The 25,338-nt window shown below is 55.0% G+C and overlaps 1 protein-coding gene across 5 annotated transcripts; it reads right to left on the minus strand.

The window, feature by feature from the left end:
- On the minus strand, window positions 1–24,943 carry LOC130890177 (ephrin-A3). Of its 5 annotated transcripts, none has more exons than XM_057794196.1 (5): window positions 24,769–24,943; window positions 2,497–2,786; window positions 2,094–2,159; window positions 1,831–1,908; window positions 1–1,593 (listed from the first exon to the last, which is right to left on the minus strand). In XM_057794196.1, exons 1-5 carry the CDS (start codon window positions 24,879–24,881, stop codon window positions 1,463–1,465), a joined length of 678 nt encoding a protein of 225 aa, XP_057650179.1. In that variant the 5' UTR covers window positions 24,882–24,943; the 3' UTR covers window positions 1–1,462. The 5 variants fall into 5 exon arrangements, with proteins under 5 accessions (XP_057650179.1, XP_057650178.1, XP_057650175.1 ...); XM_057794195.1 differs by lacking the exon at window positions 24,769–24,943 and adding an exon at window positions 15,194–15,288; XM_057794192.1 differs by lacking the exon at window positions 24,769–24,943 and adding an exon at window positions 8,536–8,758.
- Between the last annotated feature and the right edge of the window lie 395 nt (window positions 24,944–25,338).

Genomic DNA, 25,338 nt, shown 5'->3' on the forward strand with positions numbered 1-25,338 from the left:
AATGATATTCTGAGATATAAAGCAGTCTGAAAACATCTGGAATTTCTGTTGGCTACAAAGTCACAGGTGCTGCTAACGCTATCGTGGCCTGACGCCCAAGTACATAAGGGAATGCTAAACTTGTCACAGGAGAGTGAAAATAAAGAATGCCATTTTTTCCTATCTAGGTTCACAAATCCCCTGAAATCCTTGGACCCAGTCAAAATCCTCTGACTACAGCATAGAGCACGCCAGCCTGAGCCTTAACTCCCATACGCGGGCCCTGGGAAACGGGGTCTGAAGCCATTTTCCCCGTGGGAAGCCTGAGCCTAGAAAGGTTAAGGAATCTGCCCAAAGTCGCCCAGCCTCAGATTGAAGCTCTGTCCCTCTCTGCACACAGAGCTGGACCCTCGAGCCAGGCCCTCCGTGGACTGAGAACTAGAATGCCCTGCTCACCTGGGACCTGAGCCCTGGAGGGTTCAGCCAGTGAAGCAGAGGGACATGGCCCTTGAAAACACACACACTCAGTTATTTTTATCTCCAGTTTATTTTTTTTAGACTAAGAGCAGAGTATGAAAGTCACAGCCAAAGCACTTGAAAAAGGCCCAGGATGGGTGGGGACCACACGGGTGGGCAGGGCAAGGTCCTGGGAGTTGGATCCCGGCTCAGGGCTGGAAGGGAGGGGGCATTGTTGTTATGTCTCCAAAAGTGTCTGTGCGTTGCATAGGTCCTGTCTTCACAGAAGACAAAAGAGGGGCCAGGGGGGTCCCAAGAGGGGCCTAACCTGGTGGGGAAGGGGTCTGAATCTGGAAGGGGGGGTCAGAAAAGGTCAAGGTTAGGAGGGGAAGGGCTCTGTCTGTCTGTACATTATATATAGAGATATAGTGTCTGTACATGCCTGTCGGGCACCCCAATGCCCACCCCTGTCCACTGCCTGCTCCCCCCAGGGGTGTCTATTTGTAAACTTGGATTCAATCCAAACCACAGCCCTCTGTGTGGGAGGGAGGAGGGAGGAGGACATGCTTATTGCTGTAAACAGGGGAGGGGTAGCCTGAGACTGCACCCTCACCCATCTAGTCCCCTCCCCATGTTCTGCCCCGGAGGAGAGTGACAGGGGACACCTCCCGAGCTTCATTTGTTCTCTCTGGGGCATATTTGCCTCTTGGGGGGACAAAGAGGGAGGGCACCAGGGTCAGGGAAAGGTACCGGGGGGCAGGGAGTCCTGAGCACTGCCTTTTAAAGCCCCCAGGTTTGGTACCAAACATTACCAAAGCCACAGGCCACCTGGGACCTGTGGTTGCCCCTGTGCCTGATCCACTACAATGCCTGTCCTAGACAGTGGACAAAGAGGGCAGGCGCAGATAGACAGATGTACGGTCAGATCCCACTCCCAACCACGGCAAGAAGGATGTAGGCCCCACAACTGATTCCCCGCTCCTTCTCAGCCCTGCCCCACCTCTCTCTGTCATAGGAAGGGACAGAGCTAGGAGGCCAAGAGTGTCATGAGAAAGAAGGCGATGCCCACGGCCAGAGGCAGGTGTTCCCGCTTGGGGCTGGTCCCGCTGATGCTCTTCTCAAGCTTGGGCACCTGGGGACTCTCTCCCTCAAAGTCTTCTGTGGAGAAACAAATAGACAGACTGGTAAGGGCTGTGCTGTACTCTGGGGCGGGGGGCACGCGGAGGCGGCGGCAGCAGCAGCAGCAGTGGAGCCAGGGATGTGACCACCCACGGGGGTCGGATGGGCAGGAAGGACCGGTGTCCCAAGGGAAGGCATGCGGGGGAAAAAAAGCAGGCACCGGGAAGGGGGCTGCGGTTCCAGCAGTGGCCACCAGAGGGCGCTGCGCAGACTCACCCAACACGTTGATCTTCACATTGGGGCCCATGGTGAACTGGGGGAGAGTGGGGACCGGCTTCTCCCCGGAGTGCGATGCTGCGGGGTGGGGTGCGGGTGAGGAGAGAGGAGGGGAAAGTCAGGGCAAGGACCCCCTCCCCCTGCTACAGCTGGGAAGCTAATCCCTGTCGCCTGTGCCCTCCGCCCCCATCCCCAGGAAGTCAAGGGAGCCCCAAAGCAGGGAGGCGAGGATGCGGACATGGCTGAAAGCCGACGCTACTCACTGGAGGCGCAGCAGACGAACACCTTCATCCTCAGACACTTCCAGTGCAGATTGTGAGTGGGCGTGGCTGGGGAGGAGACTGGGCCTGAGTTGCTTTCACTCACTGGTGCCCTTGCGACCTTACCCTCAGACGCTCCCCCCTCCCCTCCAAATTGCCCGCATCCGAATATGTCCTGGAGTAATTGCTCCATCCTTTGGACAATGGTCACCATGGCTCTGTGGCCAGCCCAACCCAGAATGCCCGGATCAGAAATGCTCTGAGGCCCAAATTTGGGGCTGTCACCAACCCCCCACCCCCATCCTTACAACTCTGAAGCCTTATCCCCGGTGCCGACCACATCGGCCGGACGGGGATCCCCGGGACCCTACCCTGTCACTCAAAAGACCGAGGACCCGGCACTCACAGATATAGTAGTATTCTTGGCCGGCATGGAATTCATATCCCAGCGAGAAGGCGCTGTAGCGCTGGAACTTCTCGGAGAACTTGATGGGGCTGTGCGAGGCGTGCTGCCGGTTGCATTCCCAGCGCTTGGAGCCTTGACTGGCGTTGCAGGTGCGGTAGCCGCTCAGATTCACCATGTACAGCACGTACTGTTCCGCCCCGCCGCCAGGCCCTGAGCTATTGTAGTGCGGACAGTAAATATCCAGATAGTCGTTCACGTTCACCTGCACCGTGTAGCCCTCTCGCCGCAGGCTGTGGACAAATGAAGCGGTCAAAGAAAGCCCAATGCTCTAAGGTTTTCCATGTCACCACTTCGCAGACCTTCATTAGGACATTTTAGTCCACATATATGATGTATTTTCATCATAAAAATTCATTCCCCCCCCCAAATCTTGGCTTTTTCTACAATCTTTTCTCGGCCCCTTTCTGTCCCCAGAGTCCAAAGTGCCATTCGCCTTACTGTGCCCTCTCCTTTTTGGCCTGTCCTTCTCCTGGTGGCCACCAGAGGGTAGCAAAGTCACAAAGAAGCCTGGCCTACCTCCTAAGGAAGAGTGGGAGAGGGGCGGAGGAAAGAAGGAACCTAGCTCTGGTTGCCACAGTAACAGCGCAGGCCCCAACGACTCCCAGACCCAGGCCCGGATTTCCTCAGCCCATTCCCCATAATTCACCAGGCCCGAGGAGGGACTGAAGGAATGGAAGCGAAGGGGGAAAGAAGAGAGACCCCTTACTTGGAACACAAGCCCTCGCATCGATTCTCCCAGAATGCCTTCTTGATGCTGCAGGTCCACCCCCCCAGGCCAGTCCGACAGGACTTGCCCTCATACACGCATGTATGGCGGCTTCATGCACATACATGCACAAGTTCTATGGCACAAACACAAAAATGTCCACCGCCCACTCACAGGCAGCAGATCCTCACAAGAACTACATTGCATGTGTGTGGAGCCGGCCCCAACAGTCTCAGGGCTGCCCCCGAATTTCCGACATGGCAGGATCTCTATCTTTGTGCTTCTGAGTCCTGTTTACCACCCTCCATCCTGAGACTATGGACAACTAAGTCCCCAATAACCTGACACAGATCAGGGAGCTGAAGAGTTCAGTACCTAGGCCCCACCTGTGACCACGCCAAGCTTTCTGTCTCGTCACATACCTCCTTTCTCTACTTAGATGCCACTCCCCCCTCCCCCCAGGGCCTAGACAAAATGACTGACACTTTCCAGGGGAGTCTCTGGACAGAGAAGCAGATACTGGGTCCCCAGGAATCCCCACCTGCCTGTTAGTCCCCAACTACGCATTGGTCTGAACCTCCTGGGTGGTAGCACAGAATGCCAGAGACCTCAATGTACAAGTGTGGAAGAGAGGCTAAAGTTTCCTTTAACTTCCTGAGGGCAAGTGTGCATGCGCTGGCAGTGATATGGGAGTGCAGTGGGCACAGGGAGGCATGGATTACCTGGTGAAACGACAAACCATTGGGCTCCCTAGTCCCCGGGAACTCCCTGAGGGGAGGAACTGGCTCTCTATGTTACCAGGCAATACCCAGTCCCACAAACGGCAATCCCAATCCGACACATTGGGAAAGGAGCTCGGAGGCCTCGTCTGAGGATCCCACCTGACCTTACCCATCCTCACTGGATTTATTTGTGTTGCCCCCTCCCCAGAACCAGCAGTGAGGCAGATGTGTAACAGCTGGCATTTGGGCTCTGCAGTAAGAACGGGCACAGCCTCCTTGAATCATCAGGAATGCCACCAGTCCCACTTGGTTCCCATGGGAGTGATGGGTCACTCGGGCCCCTCCCTGTCCCTGGCGCTCAGGTGGGCAGGAGTCTCGACGGGCGGCGCTGAGAGCAGGAAAACGGGTTAGACGAGGCCTGGCTGCTCCCAGCCACCACCCATGCATTGTCCATCCCATCCCCATAGTCTCTTGTTCCTTCCCTAAGGTCCTGGGGAAGGGGCCACCCGCCAGTCAGCACAGGGTGCCAGGCCTAGAGCAGCCCCGAAGCCACCCTAGAGCCATGTTCCCTCAGCCCCACCCGTGTATCCAGTCTGATTGTGAAGGAGCCCCTCCCTGTAGCTGCCCCATTCCTCCAGCCACACAGCAGGGAGCAAGCCAACTCCAGAGATATTCCCACAGGTGGTACCTCAGTTTCCTCAAGGGGGTGGGCTGAGCCTACAGCGGTTGCTGTATGACGATAGGAAAAGAAGTCACCTCTTAGCTACCCCTGTGATTGATGGCAGTAAAGCCTCAGAAATGTCCCCAACCTGGTCATGTGGGTCAAAACCTGATAGCAAGTTAGCTGTGTCCATTGGTGGATACAGAGCAGAAGGCTGGGTGCCAGGAATCCCAAACCATAACTCCTAGGAGACCCGACCTGTCTGTTAGGCACAACCTCTTTAATTGAATCTGTCATCCTTCTTAGCCCAGCAGTGAAGGGGAGGTGCACACAGGCCCCAGAAGAGCTTCGCAGCTAACCACGCCTCCAAGGTTACCCCCTCCCGCGCTCCGCCAGCATCTGGGGAATGGGTTGTGCCCTGCTCCTTCAGGGAGTTCTCCGTTCTTCCCTCCATTTTATTCCCTTGTTGTTTCCCACTCCTCTCGCAGAAAGGTCTTCACAGCTCTTCTACAGGGATTAGCCCCTAACCTGGTTACTTCGTCCCTCCCGACCTGCAACGCCCCTGGGTGCATCCCGACTCTTCTCACTTCTACAGCGCCTCGGCTTCTCAGCCGGTGGATCTCAACCTTCGGTGTCAGCGGGAGACTGGACGGGAGGTGGGGGAGCGGGGAAGGAGCAAACGTCTCCCCCTGGGGCAATTAGGGGCAGGTAAACAGGGTGTCTAACAAGACCTGGGAGAAGGGAAAGGCTCCCAAGAGATCCTGAACTTGTTAAACTCCTATCCTCAGCTTTAGAAGCCAAGGTACAGAGTTAAGGAAGTGGAGGCAAAATGCAGAGACTAGTGCGCGCCCCCGAGGCTGCGCGCCGCCCGCTCCAGCAGGCGAGGCCCAACCACGTGTGCGCGGCGTGGAGTCCGCGCGCCGGAGCTCGGGGGTGGGGGTGGGCAGCGGCGGCGGGAACGCTCCTAGGGCGGCGCGTGCACACTGACACCCCCGCGCCCCGCCAGCTCGGGTCTGGTGGAGAAGCAGCTCGCCGGTCACCCCCGCCCCTCGACCCTGCGACAGTAGCGGCGGCGAAGGTTTATTGATCTGCAGCGGCGGAGAAGAGCGAGGACCCGCCGAAAGCGAGACACATAGAGATGGAAAGACTCTGCCATATACAGAGGGGAGGCGAACACACAGACGGATTCGCCCGAGAGGGGAAAGGGAGGGAGCCACAGCGAGACAGGGGAAGCCAGAGACCGGGAGAGGGAGGAAAGGGATGAGAACCAGGCAAGACTTGGAAAACGGCAAAGACTCAGCATCCGAACCAGAGAGGCCCATAGCAGAGAAGACAGCGTGGAAAAGAAGAGAAATGGGACACACTGGCAACCGGACGAAAACAGACCACCGTGGACATAGTAGAGGTCTCAATAAATATTTGTTGAATGAATGTGTGAATGAAAGCGACCGGCAACAGCAACGTTTCCAAGATAGGTAGGGAGATCACGAAAAAAAAGATGCTCTTAAGGCGAGTACCAACACCTTCGTTTAGTTCAAAGAAAAGAAGCGCTAGCAAGGGGGATATACATGTTTGGCCTCAGCTCCGCCCGGTTCAGTACCCGGCTCAGGAGACCCCCGACTTCACACCCTCATCACTCCCTCCAATAGGGGCTCCCACCGCGTCCTAGTTTCTGGACCAGGTTAGGAAAAGGTCTCGCCTATTCCCAGGGACTAACTCAAGGGGCTGAGTGGGGGAAGGGGCGAAGGCTAGGTAGCCAGGACCGAGCCACCGGCCCCGGTCTGTCAACGGAGGCTACTGCAGGTCTGTCAAAAGAGGTTACTGCACGTGTCCCACCAGCACCCTCCCACGTGACCCTAAGAGACGGGGTCGCAGACCCTCCCCCACGTGACCCCAAGGGGCAGCGACCCTCTGCACGTGACGGGAGGTGGGAGCCAGGAGCCGGGATCACGTGACTAGATGAAGGGGGGGGCCTGGGAGCCTGTGGCTCGGCCCGGCCCCGCCCCCAGCTCCCCGGCCCTCTCCACTCCCGACTCTGGAGCACGTCGCTCTCACGATTTATGGGGCCGCGGATGCCGCAGTGAGAGAGCCGGGGAGCCCGGGCGCAGCGGCAACAAAGGCCCGGGAAGCGGGGCGGGGGCGGCAGCGGCCTCCTGGCCGAGTGAGCGCCGCCTCCTACCTCCCTCGGTCCCTGCCCGCACGGGAGAGAAGAGGGCGAAAGGAGGTTCTGGGAACCAGGCTCTCCCATCCCGTTCCGAAGCTTTCACCTGCGCCCAGGTGTATGCGGGGGAGGGGAACCTGATCAACGCTCCCCTCAAGGCTATTCCCACACCCACTAGGCTCTGGCATCTACGACCAGGGGGGTTCCCCAAGGGTAGCGGGGAACCCGGGGTCTCTCACCTGCGAGCTCACGGCTCGTGCCAGACTGAAGCGGGGCGGGGGTCGGATGTGTGAATCTCGTGGGGGGGGGGTGAGCTAGATATAGCAGGGTAGTCAGCCCTCAGCGCCCCCCGGAGAGGTTGGAGTCCCACTCCGGGGGGGAGGGGCTGCAACCCCACCCCCGAGGTTTCCATGGGAAGCAAAAGGGGGGCGTCATTAGCTCATCCCCACCCCCAGTCTGACACTCTGGGCGCGAGGAGAAAGAGGGGGAGGCGCAGAGCCCCAAACAACAAAGAGCAGAGCAGCAAGCAGGAGCCCCTCCCCCGGAAGGTTGGGGGTCGTGGTCGAGGCCCTTCAGGTCCCCTCCCCTGGGGTCTCACCATTTGTTCCCTAGTCGGCCCCCAGGGCGGGGAGTCAGAAGCAAAGCTGCCGCCACCGCCCGGGCAGGTGTGACAGTGATCCCCGTATCCCCAGGGATCCCCCTACCAACACACTGAGGTGGTCAGAGTGATACACCCGACAGCTCGGCAGGGAGAAGACAAGGGCAGCGAGGACTGTGCAGAATGATGGCCCGGTCCCGCAGCCGGCACCGGGCCGCCGCGCCACACACCGGAGGAAACCACACGGCCGCCCTGACACCCGCCCAGACCGCGGCGGCGCCAAGAGCCACCCCAGCCCAGACAAGACTGGCCACGCGGACACCGACCGCAGCCCCCTCCCCGACCCGTCGCCCGCTCCCACCCCTAGACGGTCGCCGACGCAGACACACAAATCACACAGACACACGCAAACTGACAGCCGCGCACGCCCGTTCACACTCGGTGCCATACGCCGTCCCTAGCCTCAGCGTGTGTGTGTGTGTGTGTGTGTGTGTGTGACCGACATCTCTGCCTCCTTCTTTCTCACCAATACCCTGCGTTTCCAGGGCCCCCCAACTCCGCGACCCTGCCCCGGCTTACCCCAGCTGCGTTTATCTACACAAGCAGAGCAACCCATTCCCCTTCGTCCTAGGGAGGTGGCGAATCGTACTTCCTGCCTTAATGCCGAACCCCACTTCTAAAAGCAAGAGTCTTAGGCAAAGCCCCATCAACGTTTACAGGCTAAAAACAGGTCATCCTCGGGCTCCCAAATACAGCGGCCTATCCCCAGCACATCGGTACCCCCAGACTTCAACCTAGCCAAAAGGAGTGTGGATGGCGGAGGGGGGGGGGTGGAAGACTATGGGACAGGGAACACTATTCCAGAGGCGACTGTGGAAAGAAACCAAGATGAGGTTGGGGGCCCCCCAGCAGCCTCCTCCGCACAGCCAGAGCGCTCCTCACTATGCCCCATCAGCTTCTCAGACATCCCCTAGTTTCACAGACGCCCACGTAGTGCGTCCCCTCTCCCTCGCCTCTCGGCACCGAGCCTGTCTCCCAGGACTGCCGCCAGGTTCCCCTAGGACTTCTAGAGCCCACCAGCTCCCCCATCACTGACGCGGGACGCACGGGCTCTCCGGGTCCCCGACTCACTGCTGGTTGGAGCTGTTCCAATATACCGCATGCCGGTTTCCCAGCGCGCCCCCAGGCCCCTGGGCCAGCAGCGGCAGCAGCGGCACGGGCACGAGCAGCAGCAGCAGCAGCAGCGGAGCCGCCGCCATCCCCGGAGCCGCCGCCGCCGCCGCCCCCCGACTGAGCCCCGCGCTCCCGGCTTCTCAGCTTCCCAGCTCCCTGCTGCCGCCGCTGCCAGCCCCCAACCTTAGCCACGCCCACAATCCTTCCCTCCGCCCTTCTGGGCGCGCCCCCGAGGCCCCGCCCCTGGCGCGCTCACGCCGGGCTCCGCCCCACTTGGGCCCAGAGCGCGCCGGGCGCGTGGGCGACGGGCGCTGTGTTGCCCCTCTAGGAACAACGCGTCTCTCCACTCTCCTAGGTGATTTGCTGCAGCTTCTTGCGTCTTTTGCTCCCCAAGGCTGGAGTCCCAGAAGAATTTGGGAGCCAAAACTGGGGTATACATCTTGTGTAGGTCCACACCTTTCTCCATGGAGTATAGGAGTGTCGAGGAGCAAAGGTCTAGCTCTGAATAAGCGGGACTAGACCCATATCTGAACGAAGTTGGACTCTACTTCCTCCACGCCCTTTCCATGTGCTCAAGGAGTTAAATGGGCACATGATGCTCCTTAGGTGGCACCCAGGAGCTAACAGCTGGCTGCCTGAAGGCCCTCAGATGAACATGAGGGCTTGTTTTTCTCAGAGCCAAGTCAGAGAAGCCTGAAGAATGTCATCTTCCAGGGGCTGGGCACAGGGGCTGGGCACAGTGGCTCACTCTTTTAATCCTGGCTCTCTGGAGGCAGTGACAGTCGGATCTCTGTGAGTTCAAGGGCAGCTACATTGGTCTGTGTAGGGCTACATAACAAATGGCCTACTTTGGTAATCCAGGGCAAAGGTGTTTGTCGCTGATGGTGACAGTTAAGGTAGGAGTCAGTTGGAGCCAAGCAGTAGTGGAGTGGTCTTCTTGGCAGGCCCACAAAGGACCCCTCACTGCCTCCAGTTCCCTCAGCGATGTCCTCGGGCATGCTCATTCCTGTTCCCATAGATGCTTTCTCTAAGGACAGAGAGGACCTTGTGTTCCACAGCATTGTTTTAGTGGGGACATCCAAGCACAGACATGGCATACACACACACGGGGGGCGGGGGGGGGGGTGTATGTGTACCCAGAAGCAGGAAACACGGAAACATGGACACTTGACACACAGACCGATATACACACACAAGGTGCTAGGATAACTAGAGAAGAGACTGGTAGAAAAACATAGGCTTACAGTGACAGAGACATTGAAGTACACACACACACAATCACGTCTCCCTAGTAAACAGACCTACGCTCTCAAAAGGTCCAGAATCCAGACCTAGCAGACCCTCACCCCTATCTCTTCTCTTTCCTAGAAGCTGATACCAAAAGGCAAAGCAGAACCAGGCCTGACTGGGTTCTCGGAACCCACCGCAGCTGTGCCCAGGGAGGCAGACATGATGCTGTTTTGTTGTGCTTCGTGAGGCAGGACAGATATCTGCGCCTCCACCTGTTTACCTTTGGCAGTACAAGGCCTTGACCACAAAAGAGTCTGCCTTGGGCTCCGTGCCTCCCTGCTGCTAGGCAAGAGTGGGTGCTGTCCTCTCTGGGAACCTCTCCACTCCCAGGAGGTGTCTTCTCTCTTCTTGGGAGCCAGAAAATAAACGAGGCCCCTTGGGATGGGAGTGAGGGACTCTGCAAACATCTCTCTTCATTCCCAAAGAGGTTTGTTTCACCCCAGTAATGCTAACCTGCACACTCATGGGACCACAGGCTCCAGCCCCTGCCCTCCATGCTAAGCCTCTGATCCACAGAAGCAAGTCTCTCTGTAAAGCAGAGTAGCCAGAGAATCTGTCCATATGCACAGTAAGTGAAGGCTGGACTGGCCAAAGACTTTGAATGTACTTACTGGTATAGCATGTGTATGAGACCCTAGGTTCAATCCCCATTTTGGTAAGAAAGTAAATGAGTAAGACCTGGCTTTCATTTTAAGGTTTGGGTGGCTTGGGCCCCCTACTCTAGAGCCCAGCTGTTTCTCTCTAGAATGTACTACTCCACCTTCTCCCTCCAATAACCATAGAGCTTCATAGTGGGGGAGGTGGCTCAGAGGTCAAGAGCATTTGTCACTCTTCCAGAGGACCCACCTTTGGTTCCCAGCACCCACCCACATCAGATGACTCACAAATGCCTGGAAGTCCAGTTCCAGTGGATCTGATACCCTCTTGTGGCCTCAAAAGGTGCTGGCATGTGCAGATACCCACAGCCACACCCATATAATAATAATTTTAAAAAACAGGAAAAAAAGGGGAGCCTTTGAACTGGGGGCCCTCTTTGTTTAAGTCTGGGTCTAAGATCATCTTTCTCTCTCTGACCAAAATCTGACTTTCAAGGTGAGACCTGTGTGGGGCCTGTGTCCATGGGTGGGCTCCTCTGCTACCCAGGCTTCTGTTCATGGGGATGCTGGCTGCTTTGAGCCTCTGTGTAGATCACAAAGCAGCTCTCCATGCAGACTCTGTCTCTAGAGTGTCTTTGGTGGGAAGCGGGCTTATGTGCCTCTCCATCTTAGTGGGGAGTGTGTGTGAGCTGGTGCAGCCTCTTCTTGTCCTTTGTTGTACCAAGCACAAACTTCATAAGTGTGTGTGGCAGTTCTGTCTACAGAACTGAGAGTCTGTTTGTTTGTTTGAGACAGGTCTCTCTATGTATCTGTCCTGGGACTCAGTAGGTAGACCTGGCCAGCCTCAAACGCCTGCCTCTTCCTCCAGTGCTGGGATAAAGGCGTGCACCACTAAACCTGACTGGGACTGGGACTCTTGAAGGACTAGGTTTCTGGACAGGAGATCTGAGCTGCTGTCTGCGCCTGGAACCTGTAGCATCTGTGTCAGGAGAAGTCTTCCAACGTGGGGAGTAGGACTTTGTTTATACCTGTGACTCCAGTCATTGACCCGTGGTAGGAATGTGTTATGTATTTGGCACTGCCATCCAGCATGCGTGTGCATACACGTCTACAACGCTGCCATCCAGCATGCGTGTGTGCGCACACATCCACAGCACTGCCATCCAGCATGCGTGTGCACACACGTCTACAGCGCTGTCACGCAGCATGCGTGTGTGCACACATCCACAGCGCTGCCATCCAACATGCGTGTGCACGCATGTCTACAGCGCTGCTATGCATCATGCGTGTGCGCACACATCCACAGCACTTCCATGCAGCATGCCTGTGCGCACACATCCACAGTGCTTCCATGCATGTGTGTGCGCACACATCTACAGCGCTTCCATGCAGCATGCGTGTGCACACAGGTCTACAGCACTGCCATGCAGCATATGTGTGCACACAGGTCTACAGCGCTGCCATGCAGCATATGTGTGCGCACACGTCTACAGCGCTGCCATGCAGCATATGTGTGCGCACACATCTACAGCGCTGCCATGCAGCATGCGTGTGCGCACAGGTCTACAGCGCTGCCATGCATCATATGTGTGCACACACATCTACAGCGCTGCCATGCAGCATGCGTGTGCGCACAGGTCTACAGCGCTGCCATGCATCATATGTGTGCACACACGTCTACAGCGCTGCCATGCAGCATATGTGTGCGCACAGGTCTACAGCGCTGCCATGCAGCATATGTGTGCGCACACGTCTACAGCGCTGCCATGCATCATATGTGTGCGCACACGTCCACAGCGCTGCCATGCAGCATATGTGTGCGCACACGTCTACAGCGCTGCCATGCAGCATATGTGTGCGCACACATCCACAGCGCTGCCATGCAGCATATGTGTGCGCACACGTCTACAGCACTGCTGAATGTAGCAGAAGCAGAAAGGTTCACAAAGCAATATTTACTCTGCTACAGGGGAAATGTCCTCAGTTTCCCTCTGTTTCATTCTTTAAAAGTGTGTTTGGGGTTGAAGAGGTGACTCAGTGGATAAGAAAACTTTTTAACCCTTGCAAAAGGACCTGAATTCAATTCCTATCATCTATATGGCAGCTTGCAACCACCTTTAATTCCAGTTCCACGGGATCCTACCCCCTCTTCTGGCTTTTCAGGCACCAGGTACACACATGGTGCATAGACACACATGTAGGCAAAATACCCATACACATAAAATGATGAAATAAAAAAGGTTTTGTTTGTTCATTTGTTTGTATGAGACTGGGTCTCACTATGTAGCCCTGGCTGTCCCAGAACTCCCTATGAAGACAACACCAGCCCTGAACTCACCAACTTCTACCTCCTGGAGTGTTGGAATTAAATACATGTGTTAACATGCCTAGTCTTAAAATTTTTAAATTAGTCAGGTATCGCAGTGCCTCTAATCCCAGCACTTGGGAGGTAGAGGCAAGGAGAAGCAAAAGTTCAAGATCATCTTCAGCTACAAACCTAAAGGAGACCTTGTCTCAAAATAATAATAAGAAGAAGGATAAAGCTGGGCTGGAGAGATGGCTCAGTGGGTAAGAGCATTGCCTGCTCTTCCAAAGGTCCTGTGTTCAATTCCCAGCAACCACATGGTGGCTCACAACCATCTGTAATGAGGTCTGGTGCCCTCTTCTGGCCTGCAGGCATACACACAGACAGAATATTGTATACGTAATAAATATAATATACAATATTGTATACAATAAATAAAACATACAATATTCTGTATACGTAATAAATAAATAAAAATTTAAAAAAGAAGGATAAAGCTGCCTGAGACTAATCAGTTCCTTGGTTTTATCTCCCACAGCAGGTCATAGACTTAAGCGTGAAACACTGAAACATCAGACATGATCTGGCTGCCATGATCCCCCTAGGAGCATTGAGTCCATTCCTTGTTCCCTGAGGTCCAAGGAATCAGAAAGCTGAGCAGGTCTGGGGCACAGGGAGCACTCAGCTATGTAGCCCACGGCAGCTCCCAGGACATTGGGGAGCAACCACAGAGCTGAGTTTAGTACAATAAATCATGGAGGCTAGGCCCTGGGGGAGGGGAAGGCTGGAAGGGGAGGGGGCTGGATAAATAATTCATTAAACAAATAAACAAGAAGCCTGTGAGAGGGGAGCTTGGGCATGGTGTGAGCAGCCACCGCCAGCTCCTGCCATGAAATATTCACAGGCTCTGCACCTTTCCCAGGGTCATGAGTGTTCAGCTGTGTAAGTACCAGAGACACCTGGGGATGTGGGGTGGGGCCAAGTGTGTGCACTCCCCTTCTCACTTCAGAGTGTGTGTCCATGTGGCCCTGTGGTTCGCTGCACTACCTGAGGTGACATGAAGCCACACGTATGACTGACACATGGGCTAAAAAAAAAAAAATGAATGGCAGTAGGAAACATAGTTCCCCAATTTTGTCTAGGATACAGAAGCTTAGGGTGCAAGGCGTGTTTGGTGGAGTCTAGTACAATAATCTCAATTCCTACCCATGCCTGATTCCTCTGCTGGGCCGAGGAAACCAGGGGGGCTGTAGTAGGTGACTTCTCTCCGGTGTTCCATTAGAAGTGTGGTCCTTGAAGAAGAAACATTGAGAAAGAGGACGTGTGTACAGCGTCAGCCTGAGCCTACTACTCAGTGACTTGCTGGTCACTTAGCTTCTCCTGGTCTGCTTTTCTCATCTCCCCGGTGGGGCTAATAACAGCCTCCCTCCTTGAGAAGGTGCTTGTTGTTAAGATCAGAATCCTCACTCTCTGGGAAGCACTTAGCACAGTGCTCCGGGCCCAGGAGTTGCTTGATTAATGGAGGCTTCATCGGAGTCTTATTAAGAGTGCGCCTCTTCCTCTGCCCACCCAGGCCAGCCCAGAAGCCTTCTCACCCGCCTGGCAACCATCAGAGAGAGAAGGGTAACCTAGGGCTCGGAGAGTAGGGGAAGATTAAGTAGGTTGAAGGAAGAGAAAGTTACGGGTTTTTTTTGTTTTGTTTTGTTTTTGTTTGTTTGTTTGTTTTGTTTTTGAAGAAGTCTTAGCCTAGCATGATGACGCACAGCTTTGATCCCAGCATGCAGGAGGAGGCAGAGGTAGGCGGATCTCTGTGAGCTCAAGGGTAGTCGAGGCTACAAAGGGGCTAAATAAAGAAATAAATAAGAAATGCCCTGTCTTCGAACTGTGGGAGAAGGAGCACTTGACCTTCTCAGACCCCATGGTGTAGAGAGGTCTTTGAGCTGGGTACCACTACCCAGACATCTTCACAGTCAGAGCTCTGAGGGCCCTCACTCTCGGCCCAACAGTCAATGGCATCCTGGCAATGAAGTGTATGCCTGGGCAAAGACCAGAGTGGGTGGGGAGAGCCTGGGCTGCAGAGAGCCTTGTCAAGTCAGGGTGGAGTATCTGGCAACCTCTCCGCAAGCCTTAGCGTTCCCCAGCCTCTCCTGTCCCTGGAGATCAGCTCCCCAGGGAGAGAGCCAGCAGACAGGTCTGAGCTGGCCTGCTCTTTTACATGGAAGAACTGGTGGGGGAGGGGACTTGGACTCCTGGTGGGGAGCGGTGGATATAACACCCAGTTACTTGGGAAGTCAGAGACAGAGTGGCCCACCATGCCTCGTTGTACCCTGCAGCCTGGAGCCCAGCCCTTTGCCTCTGTTGGCCAGGCTGCTGCTGCTTCAGGAGCTAGGTTTCTGGCTCTGGCGCAAAGACAACGTCTGCCCACCTTTTCTCGTGGAGCCAACATGAGTTCCCCACTTCTCTCCCCTGGGCTGTGCAGGTTCAGGCCAATCTGTACAAGAGCATCTTCGCAGCACTGATCTGTAATAAAACCACAATACAAGTTCAGAAGCAGAGATCAAGAGATCCAGATCTCTCACACACACGCACGCACACACGCACACACACACGCACACACACATGCACGCATGCACACAAGCACATGCACGCACACGCACACACGCATGCATACACGCACACGCACATGCACGCACACGCACACACGCATGCATACACGCACACGCACACACATGCACACATGCACACAAGCACACACACGCACATACACACGCATGCATACACGCACACACACGCACACGCACACACGCATGCATACACGCACACACGCACACACATGCACACACGCACACAAGCACACACACGCACATGCACACACGCATGCATACACGCACACGCACATACAAGCACACACACATGCAGATGCATGCACACACACACACGCACATTCACGTAGATGAAAACATACTGCGAAGGCATGTACCAACAGTCCTTGAAGAACATCTCCATATGGACTTTTGCTGTGTGAGAACACACAAGCATCTCCCTGCCATAAATTTCGTTCTTCTCAACCAAAGCTTCTCTCAGAGCCCATTCTCCTCTGTGTTCCCAATGATTTGTAAATTTTTTTTTAAAATATTTTTTATGGTTTATTTAACTTTATTTTATGTGCATTGGTGTTAGATCCCTTTCAGACAGTTGTTAAGCTGCCATGTGGGTGCTGGGAATTGAACCCGGGTCCCCTGGAAGAGCAATCAATGCTCTTAACCGCTGAGCCATCTCTCCAGCCCCTGTAAATTTTTTTTAAAGATTTATTTATTTAATGTGTATACAGTATTCTGCCTACATGCATGCCTGAAGGCCAGAAGAGGGCACCAGACCTCATTATAGATGGTTGTGAGCCACCATGTGGCTGCTGGGAATTGAACTCAGGACCTTTAGACGAGCAGGCCTGTTCCCAGTCATTTGTATGGAGTTCTGTATTGATGCTGCACTTGGCATCATATGGCTGGTCTGTCTCTGAAGATTTCTTTTCTCTGTCTTTATCTCTGTAACCCCAACTGTTCTGGAACTCACTCTGTAGACCAGGCTAGCCTCGAACTCAGCCTGCCATGTCTCTGAAGAGAAAGTTTCTTGTCTCATGCAAATAAGTGTACTCAGCACCCAAATGCCATCTGGTATTTAGTTCGCAGAGGTGTTTAATAAATAATTGTAAATCCATGAGAGAAAAAATGCATGTGGACAGTGCCGCTATTCCTAGAGTCCCAGGAGAGTCCACAGGAATCCTAGAGTCATAGAGTCCCTTGAGAGACACCCTGTCCAAGGTGTCCAAGTGCCCTGATCTCTGTCTCCTCGGAGGCCGTCCTTTCCACCCTTTTATCAGTGTGAGACCATGATTTTCAGTCCCACAGGCACGACAGCTAGTAGTCAAGGAAGGGTTAAATGACAGCTCATTAGTGCTTAATTGTGGGGAGGAAGCGGCCCTGACACCATACAGGTGGGCACGCCTGCTCCTTGCTGGAACCCGGCATCCTGGTTCCAGCATCTCACCAGGCATGTGGGTGATTTGGCCCTGGAGACCTTCACCCCAGCCGGGGCACCTCCCCCCACTGCCAGCTTTGCCAGTTTAGTCTCCAGGCAGTAGCCACCGGCACTCCCCATCTGTCGCCAACATCGAGGAGAGGCACATGCCTTATTCTTTCTCCTTTCTCTAGTCTTTGCCACTTCCCACCCCCAGGAGACTTTGGAGAGTGGGAGGAGGGGTGGGGACCGTGGAATCGGACAGTGGAGGACTACAGAGTCACCAAGGGATAGATTGCGGATACAGACAAGTGACAGAGATAGGGAGGTGGAGATGTCTGCCCAATTTGACCTTAAATGAGCAGAATGCAAATGAGATGCAGACGATATGCAGATGAACAGATCTCAGAATTGACATTCCCCATGGCAGTAGCTCTGCACCCAAGGCACCATGGCTGTTGCAAATAACCCCCACCCAAACTTTCTGGGTTAAGTGACACTGACCTTTGCTTCGAGTGAAAAAGAGTAATTTAAAGTAAGACATGAGCTTGCTTGGGTGAAGGCTACAGAACCTGGGACGTTGGACTCCTCTCCAGCTTCTTCAGCCCATTTCCCAAAACCTTCTTAAAGCGGCTACAGGAGATGGATCCCAGCAGCTGGAGCAGTGACCACTCTCAAGGTTACGCTTGGACGCACCGTCGGTTGCTATGGGGACCTTCGTTTCCAGGCCTGAACCAATGCAGATCGCCACTGATGACCTCATGCCCCAAGTTCAGGGATCCTATTGGCTATTCGGAAGCCAGAGTGCTCACTTTTCAACTGCGTCACTGCGGGGATCCCCCGACGACCCCAGCTAAAAGAGTGGCACGGAGCTCACAGAGTGCTGACGCGATGAGTGGAGGAAGAGAATATGGAGAAGAAGGAGCCGGAGAAGAGAGAGTCACAGAAAAAGGCCATTTCGGGTTTTGAAGGGCAATTTGTTACGTGGTAAGTGTGGAGCAGAATCCAGGCAAAGGACTCTCAAGCCTGGGAGACAGAGAGAGATTAAGTTTTCGCATCTGTACCGCTGAGACTAGGGCTGGTTTAGTAAATTGAGGGCCCCACCCTCAGCCGTCCAGCGCCGCTGAATTTAGGGGAGACCGGTGACGCCCCAAACTTGCAGGCCTGCATAACTTCTTGGAACTTGCTGCGAAGACTTCCCGTGGGTAGGGCCAGGCGCGGGAGGGCCGCCAAAGCCTTCAGCCTGTATTGGTGCTAAGAGCAGGCTCCATGAGACCTTTCTACCAGGGAGTACCTGGGCGGGCAACTGCCAAACGTGCAGGGCCCACGCTGTGAGGAAGGAAACAGAAAAGAAGGGGCAGGGGAAGTATGGTTTGGCCTGAAGGCCTACAGCCTGAGGGTGCTCCTGTGTCCACCCCAGCATCCGCCCTTGCACCTGCAAATGCACAAGTCTGTGTCAAGTGCAGCCTGAGACTGAGACCATGTGTCTGAACTTGAGAAAAACCAACGAGGTCTCAGTCCCTTTTGCACAAGGAATTGGCGCTGCCAGCCAGAGTTCCTGCTGGGTCCGAGAAGAGGTGTGTGTAATCTCTGGGTAAGAACCCGTATTTCTGAATTCAGGGCAGGGGCCACTAAACAATCTCCCCGGGCTTGCCGTGCTTATAATTTCTCTGACGAGGGACGGAGGTAACTGTATCTTTGGTTTCCATGGCAACACATAGACGCCCTCCAGGAAGATGGCAGCGATGAACTCCAACGCTGGACCAAAAGACTCAGCCCACAGCTCCTCCCTCAGTTCTCAGTCCGCCTTTTCTTCGACACATAAACATCTTTTTAATTGCTGAAGATCAAAGTTTAGGGTCAGGACCCTAACCCAAACACCAATAAAGCAACATTTTCTGAAACTGGCCTCGAATGAGGAGATTATTAACTCAAAAATCTGCTCTGCCTGCCGCCACTCTCCTTAACCCTGGGCCTTAGCCAGAGCCAAAGAATTACCGCCAACTGTGAGGACCAGAGTCGTGTGATACATAGGTCCCATTCCCTTAAAGAAACCAGTCTGACTTAGGTGTACAAGGAGACGTGGGGTGGGGGGAGGCTTCGCCAACTCCAGCATCTTGGTGCCTGACCCTTATACCCCCGCCCCATAATCTTCACACGCTGCCTCTCGCTGCCGCAGCCCGGTCGGGCTAATCAGCACAACATCCACCTATCGATCGCTGGCTCCATGCCAGGCAGGCCGGCACATAGCCAGGGGAGCCTGCCGGGCACCCGGGAGGGCAGAGCGCGAGCACATGGGAAGGGGTGCTCCCTCCCCTGCTCCCACCTAGGGCACAGTTCAGAAAGAGGGCCCTTGCGGAGTTAGGGGGTGTCCGTCTTATCTGAGAGGAAGAGACAGTATCGGACTAAGGACGAAGGAGCCCTCTCTCCTGAGAGCCCCACCTCCTTCTCCTTATAAAAGCTCAGAACAAAGAGGCCGCTGGGGAAGAAGGCTTTGATCTGACCCCACCTTCCCAGTTCTAGGCCAGGCACCGCCCAGAGTGCCCTTGGGGAGGGGGAGGGCAGCAAGTCTCGCTTTGACGCCCGCATTCTGAAACCCAGGTGCTTTTCTGTTTCCCCTGGGTTTTACCCCAGCACCCGGAGTAGGCATTGCCAGAGTGGATGTCAGCAGCATCTGCCACCTAACACGGGAAGATGGCTGGGGAGGTGCGAGAGGGTGCCAACCTCCACAGCTCCTGCTGGCACCTATCCCAAACTGCCCAGAAGGGTGCCCACTGATGTCTGGCATGGATGGCCTGGGCACAGCTGGCATGGAGGTCAGGCCAAGTCGAGCTAAGAGCTGAGGCCCCAGGGAGTTCAGGTGTCAGGGAAGAAGTCAGAAGGGAGAGTAAGACAAAGATGGGTGGTTTTAAACGTAAGTTTATTTGTGTGTGTGTGTGTGTGTGTGTGTGTGTATTCTCATGTGGCATGTCCAAAGGACAACTTTCAAAAGTCTCTTCTCTTTCCACCATGTTGGTGGGTTCCAGGGACTGAACTCAGGTGGCTTTACAGCAAGCAAATACTTTAACCTGCTGAATCTTCTCACTGGCCTCCAATTTTTCTCTTTTTTTTTTTTGAGACAGGGTCTCCCATACCCAGACTGACTTCCTGCTTACCATCCCCACCCCCACCCCACTCCCACCCCCAGTGCTGGGATTACAGGTGTGAGCCACCATGCCCCATGAGAATGGGTGATTTATTGAAGGTTTGGTCCAAACACTTATAAAAAATACAAACCAGCATGAAATTCAACCTCATGGCAAGTCCGTCTTCACAGAAGACAAATAAATGGCCCCTGGGAGGGCAACAGTTGCCCCTGGGAAGACACCTAGAGGGGACAGATGGCATGGCTTCTCCCTCGCTCTTGGCCAGGAACCCACCTGTTCACAGGTCTTTGGCTTCAGCCCCAGTGGCTCAAGGATTTGATCTCACCAAATCCCAGTCTTCTGGGGGAAGAGACAAGACCATCAAAGCAGCAATGCTCCAGGGGGCCCTGGACAGTCTGCAGCTCCCTTGTAGTTTCTCTTCAGCCTGTGGTGAGGGGCAGTCACCTACAAGGGTCACCTCAGATCCTCTGACTTTGCACATCAAAGCTTCATCATGTCTGCCTGGCACGGCATCACCGGTATGGTGGCAAAAACCCCTTCAGCAGAGGATCTTGGGAAGGGCTCTGGTTCCTTAGGATGACAGGGAAGATACACTTGGCTCACAGAACTCGCAGGAGACGAAGTATTGGGAGCAGCAGCAGCAGCAAGAGAGACAGGGGGCTGGGGGCATGCTCTCCGCGCCATCCAGATGTGCCACTTTCTCCAGGGCTCCCAACAGGATGGGCTGACTCGGATCCTGTGAGGGAGAAGAGGTAGAACCTGCTGGGTCTTCCTGCTTCCTCAGCAGCCTCCTCTCTGGCCTTCTCAGTCTGTTTTCAGGCTCTAGGGTCTCCCAAAGCAGTCACTGCCTTCCCACGACCGCCCTCATCCTTCCCAAACCCCACTTCCAAACCTTCCTAGTCAATAGTCCTCAAGTCCAAGTAAGACTTGGAAGGCCCTGCCCCTTGGGAACCCCGTTCTCTATGCCCAGCTTTAAAGAAGGTGGAAGCTGCCGCAGGGGTGACTATGGGAGCAGAGGCTGGAGCTTGACGCTTAGCCTGGACCCCTGAGGTCTGATGTTCCTGTCCCCCCCCCCACTTTTTCTCAACCCCCAAAGGGCCCCAGACCCTGGCCCACTTACCACTCCCCTTGCAGCACACAGACACCTGCAGTCTCAAGCACCGGCCAGAACTCTCCGGGGTTGGCACCGCTGATGGGAAATTGGGAGGAAGAAGTTAGCACAGAAAACCATCGCTTGGAATCAGACTATTTCAGGCCTTCTTGGCTTATCTTCCTTTGCGAGTCACCCCAAGTACCAGCTCCTCCTTGACTTTCAGCAACTCCCTAGTCCTCCTTCCTGGCTTCTGCAGTCTCTTCCCAGCACAACCCAGCCCCTAAGCCTTAGGAGCCACAGCCCCTGCCTCCTCTCCTTTCCCTCCCCCAGGCATGCCGAGCCGAGCCGCTCACTCACAGATGTAGTAGTAAGTCTCTCCAGGCAAGAACTCGAAGCCCAGGGAGAAGGGTGTGAAACGCTGGATCTTTTCTGAGAATCGAACGGGGCCAAAAGGGGCAAAAGGCAGCGAGCACTTCCAGCGCTGGAAGGCGCTTGCCCCCTCTGCCTTGCAGGCCTCATAGCCTGACCAGTCCACCATGTATAAAGTAAAGGTTTCGGGGCCCTCCGGGGGCCCTGGGCTTTCATAATGTGGGCAGAAGATGTCTAGGTAATCGTTGAGGCCCAGCTCCACCACAGCATCTCCGCGAAGCAGCCTGTGGGCACAAGGGAGTGTGGGCTGATGGGAGTGTGCGGCCCAGTTGGGACCATGGGGTCTGAGTCGGCCTCTCTCACCCACTAGTCATGGAATAGCTCAGAAAGGGTGCGTTTCCAAGGCCCGCATGCTAAGTGACTACTTCTGACTATGACCAGCCTTTTACCTTTTCCTGTTAGAACAGCACCTTGCTAAGTTGCCCACGCTGGCCTTGCACTCACTATAGTTTAGGCAGGCCTTGAACCTATGAGCCTCCTTCCCTAGTCTTCCCAGTAGCTGAGATTATAGGCCTGTGTCAACTCCTAGACTGAATACCTCCCTGAGAGACAGTGTATAGGTAATAATGTGACAATCAAGTCAGTTTTAGAGAGGTTAAGGGGCTATAGTGCCCATTAGTGCCCATAAGGCTTCTTTATTAGTGAGGAGGCCATCATCCATCCTACCCCATCATCCATCCTACCCCATCATCCATCCCCTACCCCATCATCCATCCCCTACCCCATCATCCATCTCCTACCCCATCATCCATCCCCTACCCCATCATCCATCTCCTACCCCATCATCCATCCTACCCCATCATCCATCCCCTACCCCATCATCCATCTCCTACCCCATCATCCATCCTACCCCATCATCCATCCTACCCCATCATTCATCCCCTAATCCATCATCCTACCCCATCATCCATCCTACGCCATCATCCATCCCCTACCCCATCATCCATCTCCTACCCGATCATCCATCCCCTACCCCATCATCCATCCCCTACCCCATCATCCATCCCCTACCCCATCATCCATCCTACCCCATCATCCATCCCCTACCCCATCATCCATCTCCTACCCCATCATCCATCCCCTACCCCATCATCCATCCCTTACCCCATCATCCATCCCCTACCCCATCATCCATCCCCTACCCCATCATCCATCCCCTACCCCATCATCCATCCCCTACCCCATCATCCTACCCCATCATCCATCCTACCCCATCATCCATCCCCTACCCCATCATCCATCTCCTACCCATCATCCATCCTACCCCATCATCCATCCTACCCCATCATCCATCCCCTACCCCATCATCCATCCTACCCCATCATCCATCCCCTACCCCATCATCCTACCCCATCATCCATCCCCTACCCCATCATCCATCTCCTATCCCATCATCCATCTCCTACCCCATCATCCATCCTACCCCATCATCCATCTCCTACCCCATCATCCATCCTACCCCATCATCCATCCTACCCCATCATCCATCCTACCCATCTTTCAGGGCACCTTCCCTGTAGCCCACTGCCGCACATGGGGCCTGGCCTACCATCTGTGCCTGATAAACGCTAAGAGGATGAATGCTGGCAGGCACTGAGGCCGAGGCAGGGGAGCAGATACACGCCCACAGAAGAGTTAGAGAAATGAACTTGGAGCTCTTAGGGAGAAACAGGCATGGTAAAAAGAGAATGAATAAGCGGGCTCTCTTTTTCTCTTTAGGGAGAATCTTGTGTAGCCAAGCTGGCCCTGAACTCAATGCTCCTCCTGCCCCATCTCAGTCTTCTTTAATTTATACTATTTAGTTATTCTATGTTTATGGTTATATGTGCGTGAGTACAGGTGCTGGCGGAGGCCAGAGGTGGTGATGGCTGCTCTGGAGTTGGAGCTCCCAAGGCTGCGACATCCCCCTCCCCATCACCCTTCAGAAAACTAGGATTACAGGCATGTGCCACCACACACAGTCCAACTTCCTTTTGACCAGACAAGGCTAGGTATAAAAGGACCCCGTACACACACAACTGAGTTCCTCACAGGAGAGAAGGGCTGGGACAGGCCACCCCCACAGCACCGAATACTGAATGAGTCCTGCCTCCAACACCATGTGCACAGTAAAGCATGTCTAGAAAAGGCCTCCAGACCTTCTGCACTGAGTAGCCAGGGACCCCTGCTGTAGGAACGCTTGATTAGGATTCCCGGCTTAGCTCAGAGCACTAGAAGGCAAGCTAAGGGAAGCTAGCGTCTTTGTGTTTCATTACACTGGGTGTGGAAAGGCTCCCCTACAAAGCCAGTGCCCAATAAATACTTGTGGATTTGGTGAATGAACTAGAAACTCAAGAGCTGGGGATGGCGCTGGTCTGGAGCTGAGACAGAAGCAGCCCGCGAGTCCAGGACAACAATAGCGCTTATCACCCAGTCCTGGTATCGGAATGACTATCTTGGCCTGCCCTCCTGGGGGTCTGGAGCCTCCCAGGGGGCAGTGTCTCCGCCTCTCACATTGGCAATGCCCAGCAGACCAGCACTAGTCTTGAAACAGTGTGTGCTTATCAAACATTAGTGAATAGATGAACAGAGCCACAGATTGTCTGAAGTAGAAAATCGGGAAACAGATGGGGAAGGCAGAGAGGCAGAGAGAAACGGGAGGCAGGATACAAACAGCAAAAAATCCCGAGGTTCAAAGGGAGCCAGCTCAGCAGAGAGGAAGAAATCTAAATCTGTACAGCTGCGCTTCTTTTCACAAGCCTGACCTCAGTCAGTCCGCTTGCTTCCCAGGGCACGAGGTATTATTAGCCCATTTTGTAGATGACATAACTGAGGTTAGCAAGGTCAAATGACTGGCCCACAGGTGAATCAGCTGGAAGGGCAGGACCAGGATTGGGCAGAAATAAAATCAAGATGGAAGCAGAGATATCAAACAAAATCAGGAGCCGAGGGGACCTGAAAACTAGAGAGGAACTCACGTTCTTTCACTAGGGAGAAGACCCCTCCCGGGTTCTCAGCGGTCCGCCCCAGCTCCTGCCGACCGGAGGTTGGGGATCACTAGAAAAGGGGGGCGGGGCCCGAAATACGGGCCCAGGTCCCCCAGCTCCCGGTATCCGACCACCCTCAGAACTAGGGTCCTCCGCCCGTCCCCCAACACGTTCGGGCGGGGGGACCCCGGGCACGCCTCGCCCCTCCCCCGCCGGCTCAAACAAAGGAGCCCCGGCGCGCGGCTGGGCAGGGCTCAGACAGCGCCTTGCAAAAGGCGAGCGGCGGGCGCGCGCACAGCTTGGGAGCGCGCGGGCCCAGCTTGGCGCTCGCCTCGTTCGGCCGGGCTACCTGGGGTTAGAGGAGTTCCAGTAGACAGGGTGGCGGAGGCTGGAGCACCCCCGCAGGCGCGAGCCGAGCAGCGCGGCCCAGAGGACAGTCCGCAGCAGGGGCAGCAGCCGCATCGCCCCTGGGGTCCAGTCTGATCTGGCCCGGCTGGTCCCGGCCCGCTTCTCTGTCCCGGCGAGACTAGGTACAAAAGTCGGGGGGGGGGGGTACGGAAAGGAGGTGGGGTGTGGAGACTCTTAGACCACATCCCTGGATAACTTTCCACCAATGAAAACTCGTCTCCGCCTCTCCACCCAGTGCCAACTCGTGTTAACCCTTTGTGCGTTCTCGTGCGCTCCAGGTTAGCCAAAGCTTGCTTTTGTATCTCACTGCGCTGAGAGAGGGTGGCAGAGGGGACCTATTCCACTAAGCAGTTTTTGTTTTGAGGTTTTTGGTTTGGTTTGTATGTATGTGTACGTGCTCGTACGAGTTGTCATGGGGCGGAGGTCTCACTTCTATCCCTCTCCACCTTATTTTTTGCGACAGGGTCTCTCGCTGAATCCCGGAGCTCACTGATTGGCTAGGCTTGCAGTC

Source organism: Chionomys nivalis, chromosome 18 (assembly GCF_950005125.1).
Source record: "Chionomys nivalis chromosome 18, mChiNiv1.1, whole genome shotgun sequence".
Lineage (NCBI taxonomy): Eukaryota > Metazoa > Chordata > Mammalia > Rodentia > Cricetidae > Chionomys > Chionomys nivalis.